Genomic DNA, 23820 nt, shown 5'->3' on the forward strand with positions numbered 1-23820 from the left:
CGGGAGTCCATAATAGAAACTGGGAAAACCTCCCCTGGGGGTCATAATTACAGGTGGAGGAGGAAGAAGGCCCCTCAAATGTACACTCAACAGGGCCCACTGCCGTGTTCACATGTCAGATGAGTTACAAACCTTCTCCCAGTATTGAGTTAAATTGCATGGTGATGCAGAACACCATCGTGGGAGGATCCTCTATAGGAGGACAACTGCGGCAGGGCGTAAGATCCAGATTTATGGACAACGGCCTCTGTTAAGGGCTGCCTCGACCCTTTCGAGGTACCTGCAAGACTGGGAAACATGCGGTCAATTTTTCACACTTGAGGAGTGGCGCCTCTTGAGGAAATTATAGCCTAGTAAACAAAACAGCACTCGTACGGGATTCTGATTATTGGATATTTTTCTGGGCTTGGTTTGTTTTGATGGGCGTTTTCGGGCTGAAAAACCTCTTTCTAGCTAATTTATCTACTATGGGCTGCCTCCCCGTAGTAGCATAATATTTGTAGGCATGAATATATAATGAGTCAGAGGTAATAGGCTTGCGATTGTCTGTGTAGGATTTCGACTCTTGTTGATAGAAGAGCATCACCAAGTGCTGAAAACCATGTTGTGACCAAGATGGGACCAAGATTGCAGAAAGCCTCCAACTTACAGGAGGTCCCAGGGACTTCTTGCTGTCGGGTTCTAAGCCGGATTAAGCGCTTCGGTGTAGACTTGAGAAGATATGTTGGTCCCCATCCTGCACTGGTATCCGGGATCACTGCTTTTTCTAAGGCCAAAATAATTTCAAAGATTTAAAGAATATGAAAATTGGAACTTGGAATGTTACAACGCTAAAAAATGACTATCGCATCGACATTTTGACTGACGAATTCAGACGGTTTGAACTGGATTTATTAGGAGTTTCAGAAACTCATATCCCAGGGGTAGGAAGCAGGAAATTAGGTGACATAGAATTTGTTTACTCAGGCAGAAAGGATGGGGTACATAGACAGGGAGTAGGGCTCCTGATGAATAAGGGAGCTGCTAAGTCTTGTTTAGGCTGGGAAGGTATTAACAATAGAATACTAATTGCTCATTTTATGACTAAAAAGTTCAGGGTATCAGTTATAGTAGTATATCCCCGCGTTGAACCAACTGATGGAGATACTAGTGACTCATATGAATTTTACTTACAATTACAGGAACAAAGAGACAGGGTACTAGGTAGAAATATGGTGTTTTTGCAAGGATATTTTAATACCCAGGTTGGTAGAAATAGGGATAGATGATATCCTAGCCTAGGTAAATTTGGTGTAGGAAAAAAAACAGCAATGGCTATAGGCTTTTGCAATTTTGTAGGTATAACAACCTAGTTATAACCAATACGGTGTTTGGTCACAAAATGGCCCATAAGTTGACATGGTATTCACGTGATGGTAAGACAGCAAACCTTATTGATTATGTTATTGTAAACAGAAGACTAGCAGGATCAATACAAGATACTAGGGTGTATAGGGGTTCTGTTATTGATGCTAAAAGTAAAGATCACCATCTAGTTGTGTCTAAGGTTAATTTAAAGCTGAAATTTCGGAAGGATAACTCCCTCCCGGAAAGTTATGATGTTGGTAGACTCCAGGATGAAAATTTGAGAAAAAACTTCCAGGAACAGTTGAATGCTAAACTTAGAGTTTAAAATTTGACAATGTGGAAGATGGATGGAATAATTCCAGAAAAACAATTTGTGAAATTGCTGATGTTGTCCTAGGGAAGAGTGCTAAGACTGCAACTAGGAATATTAGTGAAAAAGCTTTAGGTTTAATAGAGAGTAGGAGGGGTTTGTATAAGATTTATCTGAGTGATAGGTCGTATGAAAACAAAAGGAATGTAAAGAAAGTGGAGAAAGCATTAAGATATGAACTAAGGAGATGTGAAGTGGAGGCCATGGATAAAATTGCTGAGGATCTGGAAGATGCGGCTAGACGGCATAATAGTAAAATATTATACTGGCATGTTAACAAATTGAAAGGGAGTAGCCAATCCGGACTAGTCCCAGTTAAAGATAGAAATGGGGCCAGAATTAGTGATAAGGAAAAAGTTAAAGAAAGATGGGTGGAACATTTTGAGAATTTGCTAAACCGAGATACAGTTGCAGGAAAAGATATAGATGAAAATGAAAAAGTTTGTGATACCTTGGATGTAAAGGAAGATTTGTTTAGTGAGGAAGAATTAGCGACAGTACTAAAAGGATTAAAAAATAATAAGGCCCTAGGTGCTGATAGTATGATTAATGAGTTTCTTAAATATGGTGGCTCTGAGGTTAGGAATAAGCTACTGAAGATTATGAACATGATTTTTGAAAAAGGGGAAGTACCCAATGATTTTAGGAAAACCTTAATTAAACCACTGTATAACAAAGGTGACAAGAGTAAGTGTCATAATTATCGAGACTTAAGTCTGATCTCTGTAGGTAGCAAATTACTGAGTAATATGATACTTTTTAGACTGAGACATGCTGTAGACAAAGTTTTAAGGGAAGAACAATGCGGTTTTAGAAAGGGAAGAGGATGTGTTCACCATGTTTTCACTCTTAGGCTAATAATTAAGAAGTTCCTTCGTTGTCAAACACCTTTGGTCCTCAGTTTTATCGATTATGAGCAAGCTTTCGATTCTGTTGATAGAAGAGCGTTAACAAAGGTCTTATCGTTATATGGTATACCAGAAAAATACATTAAAGTGATTTATGCTATTTACGAGAATAATACTGCTGCGGTTAAGGTATGGTATGAGGTTAGCAACTGGTTTTGTATTAAATCAGGAGTTAAGCAGGGTTGTGTTCTATCCCCCTTTATATGGATCATTTTGATGGCCTTTGTCTTAAGGAGCACAGGAAGGGCGATTGGAGACCATGGAATCAAATGGGGAGGAAGAACGCTCCTGGACTTAGATTATGCTGATGATTTAAGCATATTAGATGAAAGTGTGAGCAAACTGAATGAATTTTTGGAGGTTTTGCGAGTTCAGGGTGCTAAAATAGGCTTGAAAATTAATGTTAAGAAGACTAAGTCACTAAGGCTAGGAATAAGTGAAGACGAACAGGTGACATTAGATAAGGAAAAGATTGATCAGGTTGGGAGCTTCAGTTACCTTGGTAGTATTATTAGTAAAGATAATGGGAGCAGTGAAGATGTTAAAAGTAGAATAGCTAAGGCTCAGGGTGTTTTTTTCACACTTAAAAAAGTTTGGAAGAATAGAAAGATAAGTCTATAAACCAAGATTAGAATATTGGAAGCCACAGTGATGACAATGGTCAAATATGGCTCTGAAGCATGGGCACTCCGAAAAGCAGATGAAAATTTACTAGATATTTTCCAGGGAAATTGCCTACGGATTGTTCTGGGTACCCGGCTGACTGACCGTATTTCAAACAGTAGGTTGTACGAAAAGTGTGGTTCAATCCCGCTTTCTAGGGCTATAGTGAAAGAAAGGTTGAGATGGCTAGGCCACGTTCTGCGGATGAAGGATGACAGAATACTGAAGATTGTCCTTTTTGGCTAACCGTCTGGGGCTACACGGAAAGCAGGTCGTCCTTGTCTGGGTTGGGAGGATGTCATGAATAAAGATTTAAAGGAAATGGGAACTTCCTGGGAGGATGTAAAGAGGGAGGGTTTAAATAGATTAGGTTGGAGGAGGAGCGTACGTAGCTGTGTTGGCCTCAGGTGGCTTGGTGCTGCAGTGAGTTTCAAGTAGTAGTAGTAGTAGTAGTAGTAGTATCAAGATCAGTTATACCCATCAAAAGTTAGGCCTGAGAAAATTTGCCTCGTTTTAGAAGCTAGGGGAAACACCCATTAAAAGTCACACAATCTTAACGAAAATCACACCATCAGATTCAGCGTGTCAGAAAACCTTATTGCAGAAGTTTCAAGCTCCTATCTACAAAAATGTGGAATTTCACATTTTTTGCCAGAAGACAGATCACGGATGCGTGTTTATTTGTTGTTATTTTTTTTTTGGTTGTTTTTTTCCTAGGGGTGATCGTGTCGACTGAGTGGTCCTATAATGTCGCAAGAGGGCTCGTTCTAACGAAAATTACAAGGTCTATTGCCCTTTTTAAGTGTCTCAAAAATTGGAGGGCACCTAGGCCCCCTCCGACGCTCATATTTTCCCGAAAGTCACCGGATCGAAATTCTGAGATAGCCATTTTATTCAACATAGTCGAAAAACCTAATAACTATGTCCTAGGGACGATTTACTCCCCCGAAGTCCCTGTGGGAGGGGCTGCAAGTTACAAGTTTTGACCTGTGTTTACATATAATAATGGTTACTGGGAAGTGTACAGACGTGTACAGATGTCAAAAGATCTGGTCGGGATTTGAAATAAGAGCTCTGAGACATGAATTACTTCTAAAAATCAAATTTCATTACGATCCGATCATCTATTCGTAAGATAAAAATACCCCGATTTTCATGTTTTCCAAGAATTCCGGTTTCCCCCTCCAACTCCCCCGAATGTCACAGGATCTGGTCAGAATTTGAAATTGGAACTTTAAAGCACAAGATCCTTCTAAATATCAAATTTCATTAAGATCTGGTCACCCTTTCGTAAGTTACAAATACCTCAATTTTCAAAATTACCCCCCCCCCCCCAATTCCACCAAAGAGAGCAGATCCGGTCCAGTTATGTCATTCACGTATCTTAGACAGGTTTCTATTCTTCCCATCCAGTTTCATCCTGATCTCACCGCTTTAAGTATTTTCTAGATTTCCGGTCCCCCCAACCCCCCCCCCAATTGCGCTTGATCCGGTTGAGATTTAAAATAAGATATCTGAGTTACGGGGTCCTTCTAAATATGAAGTTTCATGAAGATCCGATCACTCCTTCGTAAGTTAAAAATACGTCATTTTTTCTTATTATTCAGAATCCCCCCCCCCCAATTGAGCGGATCCGTTCCAATTATGTAAATCACGTATGCAAGACTTCTGCTTATTTTTCCAACCAAGTTTCATCCCAATCCCTCCAATCTAAGCGTTTTCCATTATTTTAGGTTTCCCCACCCCAAACTTCCCCCAATGTCACCAGATCCGGTCAAGATTTAAAATAAGAGCTTTGAGACACGATATCCTTCTAAAAATCAAATTTCATGGAGATCCAATCACCCGTTCGTAAGTTAAAAATACCTCATTTTTTTTAATTTTTCAGAAATACCCCCCCCCCAACTACCCCAAAGAGAGCGGATCCGTTCCGTTTATGTCAATCATCTATCTAGGACTTGTGTTTATTTTTCCCACCATGTTTCATCCCGATCCCTCCACTCTAAGTGTTTTCCAAGATTTAGGTTTCCCCCTCCCAACTCCCCGCCCCTGTCACCAGATCCGGTCAGGATTTAAAATAAGAGCTTTAAGACACGTCCTTCTAAACATTAAATATCATTGAGATCCGATCACCCGTTCGTAAGTTGAAAATACCTCATTTTTTCTAATTTTTAAGAATTACTTCCCCCCCCAACTACTCCAAAGAGAGCGAATCAGTTCCGATTATGTCAATCATGTATCTGGGACTTGCGCTTATTTTTCCCATCACGTTTCATCCCGATCCCTCCACTCTAAGTGTTTTCCAAGATTTTAGGTTTCCCCCCTCCAACTCCCCCCAATGTCATCAGATCCGGTCGGGATTTAAAATAAGAGCTCTGAGACACAATATCATTCCAAACATCAAATTTCATTAAGATCCAATCACCCGCTCATAAGTTAAAAATACTTCATTCTTTCTATTTTTGCGAATTAACCGGCCCCCCACTCCTCCCCCACATGGTCAAATCGGGAAAACGACTATTTTTAATTTAATCTGGTCCGATCCCTGATATGCTTGCCAAATTTCATCGTCCTAGCTTACCTGGAAGTGCCTAAAGTAGCAAAACCGGGACCGACAGACAGACCGACAGACAGACAGACCGACAGAATTGGCGATTGCTATATGTCACTTGGTTAATACCAAGTGCCATAAGAACTAATTTTATGACTAGCATTCTATTCGAACCTAGAGGGGGGGTCCTTGGTCCAAATTTCCTCAAGGATATTTTGCCCCCCCCCCCTATATCGGAAAAAAATTCTTTCTGGCATTTTCGTTTTAAAATATCTTTTATTGTATATTCACTGGAAAAAAAAACAAAGAACAACAAAATTGTCCCTCTGCTTTTTGAAAAATGCACCCCCCCCCCTGTTTTGGCTCCCCCTGGCAGCCCTGGCTGGGTCTAAAGTTACTAGCACTGCTTATAGTGTAGCCTCTGGACACCTTATTAATAAAGTAGAAAATGTAAAAGAAATTGGATATTTGATATAATTGCCCGATAGAGGAATAGGATTAAAGCTGATATTTCTATGTAAGTGATAATTAATTAACATGCTTTACTTTGAAGAATTGCTTTAAGTCAAAATTCAGTCTGCACAAATAGGCCTACCTTAGCCTGGGAACATCTTGGTATGCTAGTAGACTAGTTGACATTAAATTGATACTTCCAGGGAGTGGAAATAGAAATCTAGGGCCAATCAGTCGTCAAACGCTAGATAGCGCTGACGATTTATTTTTTCGATACCAGCGCCAGTTTCCTCTCTTATGATTTTCCTCGCTCTTTTGAACGTAAATATATTTACAATCTCGGAGTGACACTTGTTCTGCCGCGACTGGCACAATTCCAGCACGAGTGGTAGTCGTCGCCTCTTGTACACGATTTTTTAAAGAAAGTAATCCCTTGGGTAATAAATAACAAATTAATAAAAAGAATCACATACCAGGTTTTGAAATTTCGTAGCTGTAATATGGAGGGTGATTATAAATTTGATATCTGTTATCAAATTGAATTCCCACGTAAAACCATACCGAATAGAAGTTGTTGCAATTTGTATTTCAAGTTTTTTAATGAAAGGAAAATGATGTATTGATCCGTAGCCAAGATGTCTGTCTTCAAGCATGTTCATGAGGATCACTTTGTTGGTTAGTAAGGTAATAGAATATGAGGACGGACATTCTGTTTTATATACCAAATATAATTGGTGAGTTTGTTTGTTAATTAGCGATTTGTTTTGGATTAATTCTTACTTAGGAGACAGTAGGAAGAGCTTTTGGAATAATAAGTAAATTTCCGATTAACTCCCTAATGAGATAGCTAAGAAATAGGCATGCCTTTAGAATGAGAATTTCATCTTGAATCCAGATAAAAACTCATTTGCATCGGAAATGAACTTAACAGCCAAAACCCCGCCCCTAATGAGACAATACATACCCTGGGTTGTAAAACAAAATCACAGCTATGAGTTCCCAAAATCCAAGCTCTGACGGGATATAAAACCAAGAATAAAAAAAAAATGCAAAAATTTTGACTGATGTAATTATGCATGCATTTAAAAGATTGGTAAATGCTAAGTTTTTTAGTTGTTGTGTAACTGATAAACACAATATGGCTATATCTCTTATTTGGATAAAGGACAAAGAGATTTATTCACTTATCTATTGATTCACTTCTACCCTAGCGTTTTCCTCCCTCATCGGTAGTCTAACGAACTTGAACCTACCGCAATAACATACGTTATTGCAGGACCAAGGTCGTAGCATAAGCGAATACAAGAGATGTGGTGCATCTAAATATCAAAATAGCCTAGTATGAGACAATAATTGATTTATGAAACTCAGCGAAATAACCACCCCGGTTTAATAGCCATCCCGACTATAACTTTCTTTGTATGTGTGGCAAAAATATGTACTAATATACAGCAAGAAGGTAAAATCTAACTTCCCAGTTAACAACACGGACCTTGTGGACCATGGATCTAAATTATTTTAGTGAAGCCATCATTTCAGCGTTCAATAAGTTCTAAACATTTTATATTCTAGCATTATCAAGAACTAAGTAAATTGGCTGTATGAAGATGCATAATAGTAAAAAAATCAATATAATATAATACATGGATGTGAATGATAGGTACTTACCTCATATACCCACCACACTCAAGAAATGAAGTTAGGTTAATCCTAATTACAAATACCAAAACATGATGAAAATATAATGCTTTAGAAACACATTTGGGCTATATACTTACAAATTAGGGGGGTCGGGGACAAGTATAGCGGGTCTGCATGCAATGTGTGTTAGCTACAATTATTCCGCGTATTATGAAGTAAGAATCGTTTTCTAACATCGTGCTGTCCAAATACTTTACCCCCCCCCCTAATGTAGAAAAATATAGCCCAAATTATGCAAGTCCAATTATTCTGCCACTCGTCACTTGTTTTCCACAGAGCGTAAGCTAATTGTCTCTTAATACAGACAAATAAAACCGGTTTGTTCTCGAGTTTTACGCAACGTAATTATTGAGTGTGGTGGGTATAAGAGATAAGCACCAAAGGTTATAATACATGGTATTAATTATTATTCTATTAGGCTATTATTTATATTATTTTATAAATGATACTATATAAGTAGTGAATATACAAATAATATAATATATTATATACGAATTCAGACATGTTGAGGAAACATGTTAAGAAAACAGCTCATACTTCATAATACCTAGTAAAATTGTAGTTAACGCATTTTAAAAGTACTTCCAATACACATTGCTCCTAAACACCCCTATTACGCAAATATACCGCCCAAATTATATATTTCCGATGCATTTCGCCATGCATCATTCTTGTTTCAATCCTTGTACCTGCAGATTAGATCAAGACTGACGAAATCCAGATAGAGAATATAATATATGGAAAATATATATTTTGGGCTATATATTTACACGTTAGATGGACTTCGGGGGGTAAAACATAACAGAAGGGCCTTCAAAATGTGTTAACTACAATTTCAATACGTATTATTAAGTAAAAATTATTTTCTTAACATGTTTCCTTCCCAATAGCTCTAATTATAGGGTAGTACCTGTGTTTAAACCTAATAATTTATTCTCCTAGGCAGGCACAAGTGCGGAATTTTTTTTTGTGAGGGGGGATAATCAAAGAGAATTTCATAATTTGAATAAGCAGTTCCTAGAAATTGTGAAAAACTTAAGATTTTAGAGCCCCGGTCCCGAAGCTCCCCGAAACTTCCATTGTAAAGAACCTCCGAGTGTTGAATGTTTTACATTCTATAATTTCTAGTTACAGAAATATTTCTAATTGCGTTGTCCCTTTATTTCGCTATTTCTTAACTGTATTTTATTCTTTTATTGTAAAGAAACGAGTAATATCCAAAAATTTGAAAGCTGAAATATAATAAATTGACATAAAAGTCCCGGCCGGTAGAACCTAGGATTAGAGCTCTCCACCTCCTCACATAATCTATGACCTTTTTTTAACACCAATGGAGCCAAATCCTTGGATTTTGATTTTTTTTTTTTTGTATTTTCATTGGAATGCACCTAAGAGTTTTCCCTCCCTAGATTAAATAAAACCTCTCTCTTGACATCTAAATTTAAATTAATGAAGAAAGATTCTTCCCCCTCCCTCTAAATTTTTGCGAATTGGCACCACTGCTTGTCGCAGAGTCCTATGGAATAGGCACTTACTACTAATACTACTGCTAATAACTCGCTGCAGCACCAAACCGCCAGAGGTCAACACAGCTACGCACGATCCTCCTTCATTCCAATCTGTTTAAAGCCTTCCTGTTTGCACCCTCCCTTGCAACGTCATCCCATCCTATTTCGGAAAACCTACCTTTCGTTTGGGCCTTGACCAGTGGATCCCAACCGATTTCATGCCATGCCCACATCAGTGACGGAGTTTCAGTTTTTATAAAAGTCCCATCCCTGGATTCCACGACAGCCCTATCCCTGGATTCCACGACAGCCCCGCCCGAGGATTCCACGACAAGCAACAGTTGCATGTTACGTAATTCGAGTTGAGGGTGACGCAATCTTGCGTGAGTTGCTTGATGCTTCAGTATTATTTCTGCATCAGAAAGATAAACATCTGCATCTTATTTTAAACAAAATGAAAATAAGATATTCCAAGAAGATGTGTGTACATGATAAAGTTGTCTTAGCAATGAATTTAGACAAAGAGAAATATTTAAATTATGAAGCAAGTGCTAATGGCGTTCTTATTGGAAATGTTTCTGTGCGAGGTCATGACAGTAAGGAGTTAAATTTCTTTGGAGTACCGAAAAAATTCAAGTGTTATGGAGGTGGATATTTGAGTGTAACATATCCAGAGAAGTTAGTCTTGTAAGTGAATGCAAACCTAAAACGTTTAATTGATGACAAAGGCCAACCTCTTGCTGACGGTAAAACGGTACGCATTGATAGATCTTGTCACCATCCTCTTACTATTACCAATTAACGAAAGGTAAAAAGAAGACAAATGTACACCCGCCACGTCATGCAACATATTTTGACTAGATGCCGAAACTGTTAACTATGTAATAACAATGTGGCAATAGAACGAGAAATCGCAAGTAAAATAAAATGGGCACTAGCAGATATTATCTCCAATGGAATTAAAAGTAAATTGATGAAAAACAACGTTACTAGCACCAGTGATAGTTTACCCACGGATACATTCATTGAACCATGAATCAATTAAAAAAAGGAGCAAATATCCTACTAGTGAGATCTATTTAGTCTATAATCGGGATTGTGTCAGTGGGAGTGTCAGGATTAACAATGAATAAAGTGGATAGACAGAAACTATAGGAAATCTTGTTACTTTGGAAAATTAGTTAATTCTAGAGGATAATCTCAAAGATTGTCAGTGCAGAAGAGAATCTCCAATAAGAGAATGACTGACAATATCATGGGAAATGAGCCTCCGTCTTTGGATTATTGACTGAGATTTATATGTCGTGGCCCCAAGGCATTTACTGAATTTACTGACATACTAATTGAAATAATACAAAATGATGTTGCACACCTAATTGAAGATTACCGAGAGTTTCAGTTACTCCTCCCATTTCTCTAGATATCCAATAAGCGATCAGTATAAGTAACTAGTGATAGCAAGAAATATTCATTTTCCCCTGTCAGTTTCTTTTTTGAAGTGAGACAGTCAACATTGTAAAAATGTTTTACACTTGTCCATTACGCTTGTGTACATTGAGCAGCTGCTCGTCGTGTGAGAATTGTACTTTTGTTGATGACTACAATGAAAAGGGTAGATTATGGAATCCATGTAAATTACTTAAAGGATATGCTAAGCAAATTAAAGACTTTAATTCCTGTCTTAAAGACATTTGTGACTCTCATACTAGAGGTTTCCCATGTTCCAATTGTCACTATTATAAATGTGATCAATGAGAAAATAATTATTCTCGCATGATTGCAAAAACCCTAAATATGATTTCAGTTTATTTTTAGGAAACTGGTACCGTCGTGGTTTTAAACTGCTTCGGGAAGGTGAACCTGATTTACGCTTCAATTTCTGGAATAATAAGAGTGTCTGGTTTTTACAGCATCAATGTGAAAACGCCGGCTACTATGTTTATAAACCTAGTGACTTACATTTGGCTGTTACAGAATTTGATTCTTCATATGAGAATTTTGTATGTGACATTGCTTCAAATAAGCAAATTGAAACACGTAAATTTTATAATATGAATCAGAATAGTAATAATAACTTTACGGAGAGATATAATAAAAATGAAATTACATTATATTGTTGAGAATGTGACCCTGACTTTGCATGCCAAGATGAATACAAGTTGAATCCTGACAAGCTGCCGCCACTTATCATTAACGATGATTACCTATACGTGGAAGAAGAAATCAAAAGGACCAAGCGTTTTGTACCCACAAGTTTTATTAATAAACAAATTTACTAAAATTTTTAAAGCATTTCACTCTTAGCACACTAAGATTTATATTATACAGATACGAAAGAGTACTTTCAACTAAAAGGTCGTTTAATGGAGGATTTTTACCATAAATGTTAAGGAATTCACTGTAAATATATCCGCAACATCTAAAAATAAAATGTAATTGTGCAGGAAAACCACTTTTGGTTGGTAAACCTTGTACTCACTTTCGGTTTTGAATAATAGATTTTCCACTTTCCTGTAGAAAATCTTAAATTTGAGGCACTTAGAACGAATACGGAAGGCCAAGAGGATGAAAAATTCAATATTCTTCGCTGTTTGAAAGATGCATAGGCGATGCCTCGTCTTATTAACAATGATAAGGGTACTGTCAACACTTTGAATATGATTGAAGAAATCCAAAGATATGCAATAGGATTTGTATTTGGACTTGTAAAGATCCAAATTGAATACACTGATTATTTGATTTGTCTGAATGGCGCCACGTCTAATATTACACTGCTATCAGGTTTAATACCCCAATAGCTTTAAAACTGATTTAGCGAGATTAATGCTACACTCACCTCCAATGGTTCGGCAAAGGTACACTTTAAACGTACGGTACCCGTTCAGACAATAGTCATATTTGAGCACTGGGCAAGTCCATTACAATAAAACCATGAGTTTTTGCAAACATTTCTTCGCTTATACCATTTCCAAACAATTTTGAGCCTCGAACTAGGGATTGCATTGTCAATTCATATAAGGTCCTGTAGGATTTATCAAAGGATAAATTGTAGAGTGGAATTCCATTTACTATACATAGAAGAGACGAAAGTCCAAACATTTTTAATTTTTGTGGAGGATTTGCCCATGATCCAACGGTACTAGTACGTCATACAAAATCCAAAACAAGTTTTGAAGGTTTTTTATCATTAATAAATGATGAATCAGTGTAAGTACGTGTACTTGTACCAATATGTCGTTGATTTGTGATGTATGAAGAACGAGCAGGTTGATATTATTTCCACTAGCTTTGAATTTTTCAATTTCCAAAGCAACAGAACACATAACTTGCTGTTTTCGTACATGAAGTATTGCCGGTGTGAGATAGACTGTTACAGCGGATGCAGTGCCAACAATTTTTCGCAAAATAAAATTGGGCGGTGCAAGTTGTAGGTTTACATCAATCTTTATATTAGAGGACAACCATTGAGGTATATTAAATATTTCGTCATTTATTTTCCCAAATAAGTGTGTATCTTGAATTGTCGCATCTCTAAGTATATTGGTAATGTCATTGTCCGTTTTATATTCATATCCAATAGCCATACCTCTCAATTTCTTATGCGACATTGGAATCGTCGCCATGAATTGTAAATAACTTGCATAATTTCAAAGATTGTTGCTTGTGCTCACCAATGTTCTATTTACACAATTTTCATAGGATAATCCCTCGGCTGCGCTTGGTTTTTCAAAGTCAAATTTTTTGACATTGACATGCAAAAATTATAAATGTGAAAGTCAAATCTTTAAAATAATCTTCAATAGAATACATTTGAAAATGTACGTTTTCAGAGAGCGTTTATTGTGGATAAAATTGTTCATAGTAACTATTTTCACACTCAGATCAATATTTTCTGCATTGAAATATTTAGAGATGAGTTGACTGATGAATGAGATTGTTTATGTGGTAGATATGTCATTTCTAGGAAAAGAAATCCTTTTTCGATCTAACAATTTTTACTCTTGTTTTTTTCTTCTTTGACAAGAGCGATTTTTCACGCTTCCGGCTCGAATTGAGACTGATGAGTGATGAGGTGTTTCTCCCCCTTTTTAAACCGTTTCCGCTTTGTCGCGATTCCAACTGCTCGCCGAGGGATCTCGCGCCGGACCGGAGATTTTGTGAAATACTCTCTTTAAAATCTTTCCCAGAGCCCCAAACATGTTGTGTAGATGACGCAAAATCTGCGGCAACCGGTGCAATATATTTTTTAGCCAGGGGTAATGCAGAGCAGAACAACTTAGCAAACCATTTGCCGAGACCATAATTGGACATTGACGAACGACATATTTAATAGTTCATTCCATGACCCAATTGTCGCAGTCCAAAAGTAGCTGCATAGCAATCAATATCAGGACAAATAAAAGTATTTTTTCTATTAGCCATCTCACTGAATGGGTCAAAAATTGCATGTAATCACAGCCAAACATTTGTTGTTGCAATAGGATCGCCCATTTCGCTTCTTAATGTTAACTGACAGAGCTCCAAAATCGACGTGTTGACTGGAATATATTGAAGGTGATTTATATTGTAGTTGTGAATTTGTTCATGAGTGGTTTGTCGTTCAAGAACGCGCAGGAGGGGGACATCGGTATTACCAACTCTCGACGTCTCGACAAAGGATGCTAAAAGAAATACACAATTGTCAGATGAGAAGCCCGATGGACGGTATCGTATTCAATAACACTGATATTTCCGGCACTTTTGCCCTCGATAATATTTCGTTTAAAATCAAGAACATCTCTCAGATTATCGTTGATTTGAATCATTTCATTCTCAAGGGAGAGCTAATGTAAATCACCCCTGTTCCATTGAATAGCGGAACGCGAAGGCACCATTTTTATGCGTAGATCACGAACATTTACTTTGTTTTGGTTTTGATTGTTCATTTGCAGTCCCCCCACCCATAAATAGAGCGTCAACATAGGTCTGGGAGCAACATTAAAATAAGTTGAATCCGTACAGAAGAAATTTGGACAGCTAATGCAGAGAAAAAGTCATTAATTTGAAATTGCAGATGGATTAGAGATACATAATATTCATTTAATTAATCGCATGTCTTCTTTATCTTTGATTTGGACCTGAGCATTAGAGTAACTAGCTCCTTAGCAATATTTTCCAGCAATGTTGCATTCGATGCCATTTCGATGACAGCTATACTAGTCACTATCGCAGGATTGCTCACAACAGTAGTAATAGTAATACACTAGCCATAAACATCATACTTCATAATTTCAGTCGTACCATTTTACCGAAAGTACTATATCATATCATATAGTACTATAGTATAGTACTATATGGTAGTATTATATAGTACTAAATAGTAGTATCATATTAGTACTATGTACACTCCAGCGTTATTTTTAGTATGAAAATAATGCATACCCAACTGCATGCTTGTTACTCATTGATCACTATAACTGTAAAAAGTACCACTTGATGTTCTAGGAGAACAATTTTAATTGACAGTATGGCAGTCACATGCACCCTGAATCTGTGATATTAGTTTTGCCCTAATCTAATCCCCAAAAGAAACAGAGAATCTCCAAAGGCTGCTACATTATAGTGTGGTTGGTTTAGGCGACTAATTTTTCCACATTCCAGCTTTCCCATTATCTGCTTTAGCTATATGTACACCTTAATAGCTACCAGCCCTTTTTAGATTCTTTCTATCTGACCAATTATCAATTTATAGAGAATTTGGCTATTTGTCCAAGACTCGGATAAATATCAATTTTCAGTTGAAGAAAAATAAAGTAAGCAAAAACCTGTCTACAAGAACGAAGTAGAACGATGGCTTAAAAATAAATTTTCACATAGCAAAATTGAAACCCAATGAGCTTTTAGTCTGGCCAAGTTTTCAAAAGTAGCAGCATTAGAGATTTTGCTCTATTTTTGGAGTTACTTTCTCATTTCTTATGTACAAACTCACCGACAAAGTGGGATAGGACATTACTCCAAAGCAGGTCTAAACAAGATTGACGCTAACTGTTTAAAGTAAACATGGCAATTTTTAAAAGACCCATAAATTGTTTATTCAATCGGATCATGATGAATCCAATACCTCTGGATTACATAACTTTAACAAAATTGAATTATAATTAAATAGTAAGGTTTTAACCGATATTCTAAGCATTTCAATGGCCAAAAATGAGAGAACAATTTAACTCAAAGTAAAATTAGTCCATTTAATTTCAGAGTAAAACGACTATTATATTCGGAAAGAGCATAAAAAAAGACATTCATTGGTATGTTTACCTAATTTATAGCTCATTATTGAAGATATTTTCAAATTTGCCACGAGACCCCACCTCCTCCCTTTTTGCATCGGTACTATGCTTTGATTTTACAATGTTCTTGTAAAATGTACTTTTCTGTAAATGCACGATTAATCTCTTCAAACTGAAATCCCATATATTTTCAGAATTTAATAATTGAACCGAACAGCAAAAAAAAAGTCCAAATCACGTTGTCAAAAATCCTTCTTTCCACTGATCTTCAAAATTCAACTGAATAAAAACATGTTCAAATAAAATTCTTTACCGCCATTGATGAGAGAATTTTACAACGTTCAATGAAATGGTAAGGTCTATATTTCAATTATCTCTTTCTGGTGGGCTAAAAAATCGAGAAAAAAAATTTAAGCAGTGAAAAAATTATGCACGTATCGGTTATATAATAAACACTTGGGAAGGGAAGTTTCATTAATGCTAGTGAAATCAAACAAAATATGATGAAAATATAATAGTTTAGAAACAAAGTTGGGCTCTATGTTTGCACATTAGGGGGAGGGGGGCTAGAAAAGCGTAGCATATATTAAATACGTAGCCTAATCTAACCTAAACAAACCAAAATACAAATTAAATACTGAAATAAAATATAACTATAATTTATTTTCCAACCAAGCCAAAGTTAATGGTCTGGTATAAAGAAGTTGCTTGGCGACTTTCCTATATGTTTATTATATAACCGATAAGTTGAAATAATTATATCAAGTAAAATAAAAGTGATAGTCACCTGTGGTGAATAGTTACTAGTGATGAAATCACTAGGGGGTGGCCATCCGAGGCGAAAAGTGATTTTTGGGGATATTTTGAGGATTTGGAGAACTGATTTTTTTTTTTCGAGGAAACACTTAGATATTTGGGGAAATCCCTGAAAATTTAGGGATAGAGAAAGCGCTACCATTTTCTTACAAAACCTACCGACAAATTTGACTAAGCTATGAAAATTACTGAGTGGTTACCATGTTGTCCCACTTTTTGCTCACTTGACCGATTCACTTCTGACTTACAGTTTGTTACTGCCACTGTTCGACAGCATCCATGATGACAAATCAAAAAAAAAAAAAAAAAAATAACACATACAAATGAATAAGCAGTTGATTCTATCCCGGTATTTATATAAAAAAAAAATAATCCATCTTTAGATTTCAGATTTTTAAAAAGATATAAGGCTTGACGAAGAATTATGGCTTGTTGTCTTTTTCGTGTTTTTAATTTAAGTATTTGCTTATTTTTTAGATTATATAAGAATAATATTCTTGGCGTTTGCAGTTGTATACAGATCTAACCCTTGGACTTGTCTCTCTTTGTACAGTATTTCTATTCTGTTGGACGGTCTTGATGGAGTAGCAGCTAGGAAATTTGACCAGGTTTCAGAGTTTGGAGCATGGGTATATATTTGTTTTGTACCATATGATGATCAGTGTTTCCGTTTGAATCTATAATTTTCAGCATCCGTCTAGTTTTCTGACCTGTAATAATTGACCAATCAGTGCAGGTTCAAGTAGATCTTTCAGTAAAAAGCACAGTATTAAAATTACAAAAAAGAAAGACACTTAAAATTCCAAGAATAGTTCGAGGGCTAATTCGATTGTTTGAATTGTTTAAGTGAAAACTTGTAAACCACATGCATCTTAAAAAGTAGGAAATTTTGGGAATCCACTTAACAATGAAAAGTATTTAAAAGTGCAGTTATGTAGTTTTTTGGTAGTAGCAGGTGTCAAATGTGGTAAAAGAAATAATCACTAAGGGAAAAACTATCCAAAAATAAGCTAAAAACACAGGGCACTAAGCAGCTTAAGGAGGCGTGACTTTCTTTGAAGGTATTTTTTTTTAATAATCAAGAGTGTGCTGATGTTTGAATTTCTACAGATGAAAACCGTTATAGAATTATCTAATTTGTTTTACTTTTTTATCATCATGGTTCAAAGTGGTAAAATTGACAGAAACATGATACTACTCTAAAAGCTTCATAGTTTTGAAACAACCAAATGCAAAATCATGTTTTCGGGTATGAATAGGCTTGACATGGGTCCAGGTGGTAGAGATGCTCTTATTTTGATGTCCTTGGTACTTCTATAATTCAGCCTTGAAATATGTATGATCAATTGATCACTCTAAAGAGAGTGCGGTTAGTTAGATTTTCTGAAACTAATGATCTTAGAATATGCCTTAGTCAACCATAGTTCTTATATAATTCACCTAGCAAAGCTGTTTTAAGGAACTTTACCTACTATAAATTTATATTTACCTTCTATACCTTCTATAAATATATGTTTACCTTCTATAAATTTATAAATTAATTACTACACCTTCCCCCCCCCCAGTAAAAACTAATGCCTTTGACCAACAAGTAGATGCTAATGTTTGCAGTAATGATACAAGAAAGTATGGTAAAAGTTTAAAAAAATAGACTTGCCAATAGAACAGAATTTACAAAAATAATCACCTTTGAAATGCTTAAGATCCTTCAATTGTTGTAAGCAGCGCCTATCTAGTTATACGTTCTCGGAAGTGGCGCGTAATATTCGCTTGATTCGTGTACGTAAATATTTACTTTGATTGGGTGCGGAGTAATACTTCAATTTCTATTCTAAAAGTGTAAAAGTGTAAAACAGCGTGAGTGTGCTTATTTTAATGGGACAAAGCACATACGCCTGCTCCCTCTCCTGTTTGGTTGCCTGGTTGTGATTAATGACAATTGTTTTTAATGTGGTTGAGACTAATCTGGTTAGGTTCCTAAATAGTATTGAATGAAAATACATGGGGAATTTTATTTTATTTTTTACGATGAGAAATCCAAATGTTATTTTAACTACAGCCTTTGATGTACCTATATCAAGCACTTAAACAAGGTGTACGGGGATGGCCCCATCCCTTCCCTCGTTAGAACAGAATTCTGAAGGCCTAGTCCATGATTTTCTTATAATTCCATGTAATTCACCTATTTGTGTACGTATTAAGCCCTCCCTCTTCCGTAAAATAATTTCCCTCACGTACTAAGCCCTCATGTATATATTTTTTTTTAATATTTATACTGAAGCAGTACATTTCATGCTAAAATTCAATCCGAGTCCATCCAATATTGCGAAAGGGGTGAGCATTGAATACCGGTCAAAAGAACTTGAACACTGCTTTGCTAGGATTACCTGTTTGGTTTTTGGATGAACCTAATAATAAAGAATCTAAGTGGTAAGTTGTAGATCCTAATTTAGCAAAAATATGTTATGTTCAATATGTAATCTATTTTTTGTCTCTATTCTAAGAATCATTATATTCTATATACTTTATGTTTCAATCATTTGGATTAATACGAATGTTCTGAATCTGAAATTGAAGGGGGGATCCTTTCGCCTATTCCCCCTCTAAGACTCTCAGGACTATCAAGACTTATCACATAGTTTCTTGTAACTCCCATATCAATTGCCTTTCCTCAGTGTTTTTCTTGTAAGTGAAAACGCCCCCCATTACGAACAATATTCTTCACTCTTGAAAGGAGTTAGGTTTAACCAAATTAAAAAGCAATTCGCCAGCTTTCAAGACAGAATGCAAACTGAATATGAAAATTAATTGAGCATTTTAGTTCCGTATATATTCTTGAATAGTTGTTTTAAATGTGCTCTTGTGTAGGTATGTTTGTAAAGGGGAGCCTTAGGAAGCCTATACCAATTATGTATTATACCTTCTTTCATCTCCAATGATTATATCCTACCACTATTGTGTATTATGTTTATTTTTTTTTACAAATATTCTGTTTTGTTCTACTATATAAATATGCTATTTCATATAATATAGCATACTCCATTCCATATCAATTTTATGCTCTACTTTATATCCATTCAATATTATGTCTCCCTCTTCTGTAATTTTTCTAGTGTGTATCTCTTTAGTCTTATAGAAATGTTTTGTTTTATTCTACTCTAAAACTTTTCTATTTTATGTCAATTCTATGTTCTACTTTATATCTATTCTATATTATACCTTCATCTTTGTATTTATTCTGGTGTGAATCTATTTGACCTTATATCTATTTTCAATTACTGTTTTTAAAAGTGAGCAATAATTGTGTATTTATATATGTATTTTATGAATGTATGTTGCTGGTTTTATAAGTGAGCAATAATTGTGTATTTATGTATGTATTTTATGTAGGCATATATTTATTTTTCCTTGAAAACGACTCTATACTTTTCCGGAAAAAATAGCATCCTGGGATATTCTGGCCTAAAAATCGATTTAAGTGGGTTCGAAGTTTGAGAAAATTCGTTAAAAATCTTAATTTTGGAAAAAAGTGTATGTGAGAGACGTCATTTTTATGCACATCAGTATTGTAATGACGTTGTCATTGACGTTGCCTACCGCGTGCCGAGTACCGGGGCCCAATGGCTGGTAATTGCAAAAATATTTGTATATATTTTAGCAAGGGATTACAACAATTCAAAAACGTTAAAAAAAAATCAAAAGTTAGAAGCTTAGTAGATATCGTTATTAGAAACCGAACTTGCTTTAATAATAACAAACTTGCTTGCTTGCTTTAAACTTGCAAATATCTTTGAAAAACCTCAGTATGAAAAGACAGCAAATTGTCTCAAATTATCTGCTGTTAGAAGAGGTGCAACAATGAGAATTCATATATAGAAGCCTGCTGCGTGCCGAGTGCCAGGGCCTGCTGGCTTCACCGCTGGGCTGCCGATACGTATATATATATATATATATATATATATATATATATATATATATATATATATATATATATATATATATATATATATATGTATATATATATTACAAATATTTTAGGTTGCACCTACACTGTTTGAACTATGCGTTTTGATTTAAATATGCTGAATTGCCTGCTAATCAGTAAAAACGTTCTTTTAGTTTTCTTGAATACAGTATATTCGAATTTGTATGCTATTGTTTTTACAGTTGGATGTAGTTATAGACAACGCTGGAAGAGCATTTTTGTGGAGTAACATATCAGAAGTAAGTTCAAATAAGTTTATTCTATTAAAGAATGACGTTTTTTTATTATTGACTAAGTTTTATCATACATTAATTACTGTATTATTATTTCATTGATTTTTGTTTTATCCATTTGTCAGTTAGTTATTTCTTTAGTAATGAGTAAGTTTTCTAAATTAATTTTGTTTTGTGGAATACACTCTTAGAGTGAAAATATATGAAATAAAATATAGAAATATAAAAGTAATATAAATCAATACAATGAACATAAAATTTTTGAAAAAGTCGCTGTATACGGCTACATAAAGGTTCGAAGAGGAGTTAGGCAGGGTGGTGTTCTGTCCCCTACCCTTTTTAAGATTTGTATTTCTAGTGTACTGGCTATGATTTCAGGTATTTACCTTTCCGGTCTTTCGGATGTTTCTTATCTTGCGTATGCTGACGACTTGCTTCTAATTAGCCGTTCCAAAAGGGGTCTTTCCCAAATGGTTTCTATAGTTTCCGATGCTTTCTCTGATATTGGCCTTTCATTTAATATAGATAAATATGAGTTTCTTCCCTATAACTGTACTACTGCTACTCCCCTTCACTGTAATAACTTCACTATCCCTCTTGTTGATTGTATTCGTTGGCTTGGTATCTCTATTACCAACAATCTTTCGAGCTTACGTCAGCGTACTGTTTGTGATGTCAAACAGTTCGTGGTAACGATCTGTAGTAAGGAGCGACCCGGCTTAATAGTAATCAAAACTCTAAAAAATGGAATTTTGATACCAATATATACATCAAAAGAATCGCATTTTAATGTTGATTCTAAATATATAAGTTTCATCAAGTTTAGTCTTACCCATCAAAAGTTACGAGGCTGAGAAAATTTGCCTTATTTTAGAAAATAGGGGGAAACACCCCCTAAAAGTTATAGAATCTTAACGAAAATCACACCATAAGATTCAGCGTATCAGAGAACCCTACTGTAGAAATTTCACGCTCCTATCTACAAAAATGTGGAATTTTGTATTTTTTCCAGAAGGCAGATCGCGGATGCGTGTTTATTTGTTTGTTTGTGTTTTTTTTTTCCCAGGGGTGATTGTATCGACCCAGTGGTCCTAGAATCTTGCGAGAGTGCTCATTCTAACGGAAATAAAAAGTTCTAGTGCCCTTCTTGAGTGACCAAAAAATTGGAGAGCACCTAGGCCCCCTCCCACGCTAATTATTTTCCCAAAGTCAACGGATCAAAAGTCTGAGATAGCCATTATGTTCATCGTAGTCGAAAAAACTTATAACCAGGTCTTTGGGGACGACTTACACCCCCACAGTCCCCGTGGTAGGTGCTACAAGTTACAAACATTGACCAGTGCTTACATATAGTAATGGTTATTGGGAAGCGTACAGACGTTTTCAGGGGGATTTTTTGGTAGAGGGAGGGGTTGAGAAGAGGGGATATGTTGGGGGAACTTTTCATGGAGGTATTTGTCATTGGGGAAGAAAGTTTCCATGAACGAAGCTCAGGATTTTCTAGCATTGTTTGAAAAAAAAACTATGACAAAATAAATATGAAAAAGTTTTTTCAACTGGAAGTAAAGAGCAGCATTAAACTTAAAACGAACATACGCATATGAGGTTCTCACCTCCTCCTAATACCTCACTCTTTACGCTAAAGTATTTTTAGTAATTTCAACTATTTATTCTACGGCTTTTGTGATTCAGGGGTCATTCTTAATGAATTGGGATAAAATTTAAGCTTTAGCGTAAAGAGCGAGGTACTGACGAGGGGGTGAACCCCCTCATATATGTAATAAAAACATGAGAATACAAAAGTTTGTTACGTAAGCTAATTTATACGTTACGTATATCTTTTACTAATAAAAACATTAGTAAAAAATTAAAAGTTCTAGTTGCCTTTTTAAGTAACCAAAAATCGGAGGGCAAGTAGGCTTTCTCTCCCGTTCATTTTTTCTCAAAATCATTCGATCAAAACTATTAGAAAGCCATTTATCAAAAGAAAAAAAATTGCAAATTTCATTTTAATTATTCCTCTGCGGAGAACCAAAATCAAAACATGCATTGATTCAAAAACGTTCAGAAATAAAAATAAACAAAAACATTTTTTTTTAACTGAAAGTAAGGAGCGACATTAAACCTCAAAACGAACAGAAATTACTTCGTATATGAAAGGGGCTGTTTCCTCATCAACGCCCCGCTCTTTACGCTAAATTTTTTTACTGTTTTAAAAAGTAGAGTTGAGAGAAAGAATCAAACTTTAGCGTGAAGAGCGGGGCGTTGATGAGGAAGCAGCCCTTTTCATATACGAAGTAATTTCTATTGGTTTTAAGTTTTAATGTCGCTCCTTACTTTCACTTAAAAAAAAACTTGCTTTTTTTTATTCAATGAGTAAAAAGATTCAAATTGGCTATTGAAAGACTGCTACAAACAGAGGGAAGTATAATAGACGTGCGCTGGCCAAACTTTATTCTGCTTTCTGTGATCATTCTGTCCTTTATGCTTCAGGTCTTTTCCCCCTTCTTAATAATGGTAATTTAGAAAGAATTTGTATAAATTATTTCAAATTTTGCAATTTTCTTCTGTATTTTCCACCTTGGACAAAAAACCGGACTCCCGTTAGAAAATTTTCAGTTACTGATATAACTTTAAAGTCAAAGATACTTCACAGAAAACTCTCAAGTGCAGCTTCTTCGTGCCTAATCCCTCACCACCGCCTTACCCGTCTTTTCGTTGATTTTGTGTGTGGATTCGTTTTTCTCTTTGTTTTTTCTTATATTTATTCTTACTCCACCATATTTAGTTTATGTCTCGTGTGGGTGAAAAATAAAATAAATAGATAAGTATCCAGAAGCCTGGGACGGATATAAGGGGGTGGACTGTCCTGGATGTTGGTCGGCAAGGAGTGCAGGCTCGTACGTCACTTTTTGATCTAATCAAATAAAACTTGAACCCTAATTTTCTAGCTCTGCAACGGGCCAACATTTGCCGTGAAGATGTTGCTTGTAGCAGTTGCTTCTAATGAAAGAAGATT

General features: G+C 35.7%; 1 protein-coding gene across 4 annotated transcripts in view; it reads left to right on the forward strand.

Annotated features, from left to right (window-relative positions):
• The first annotated feature begins 6904 nt into the window (after positions 1 to 6904).
• The window catches only part of LOC136041407 (uncharacterized), a 51356-nt gene continuing 34440 nt past the window's right edge, over positions 6905 to 23820 (forward strand). For all 4 annotated transcript variants that reach the window (XM_065726061.1, XM_065726062.1, XM_065726060.1 and 1 more), the window contains exons 1-3: positions 6905 to 7026; positions 17061 to 17212; positions 20751 to 20807. In XM_065726061.1, coding sequence (XP_065582133.1) covers positions 6987 to 7026; positions 17061 to 17212; positions 20751 to 20807 — 249 coding nt within the window. In that variant the 5' untranslated portion in view covers positions 6905 to 6986. The remainder of the gene's footprint in view (positions 7027 to 17060; positions 17213 to 20750; positions 20808 to 23820) is intronic.

Source organism: Artemia franciscana, unplaced genomic scaffold (assembly GCF_032884065.1).
Source record: "Artemia franciscana unplaced genomic scaffold, ASM3288406v1 PGA_scaffold_212, whole genome shotgun sequence".
Lineage (NCBI taxonomy): Eukaryota > Metazoa > Arthropoda > Branchiopoda > Anostraca > Artemiidae > Artemia > Artemia franciscana.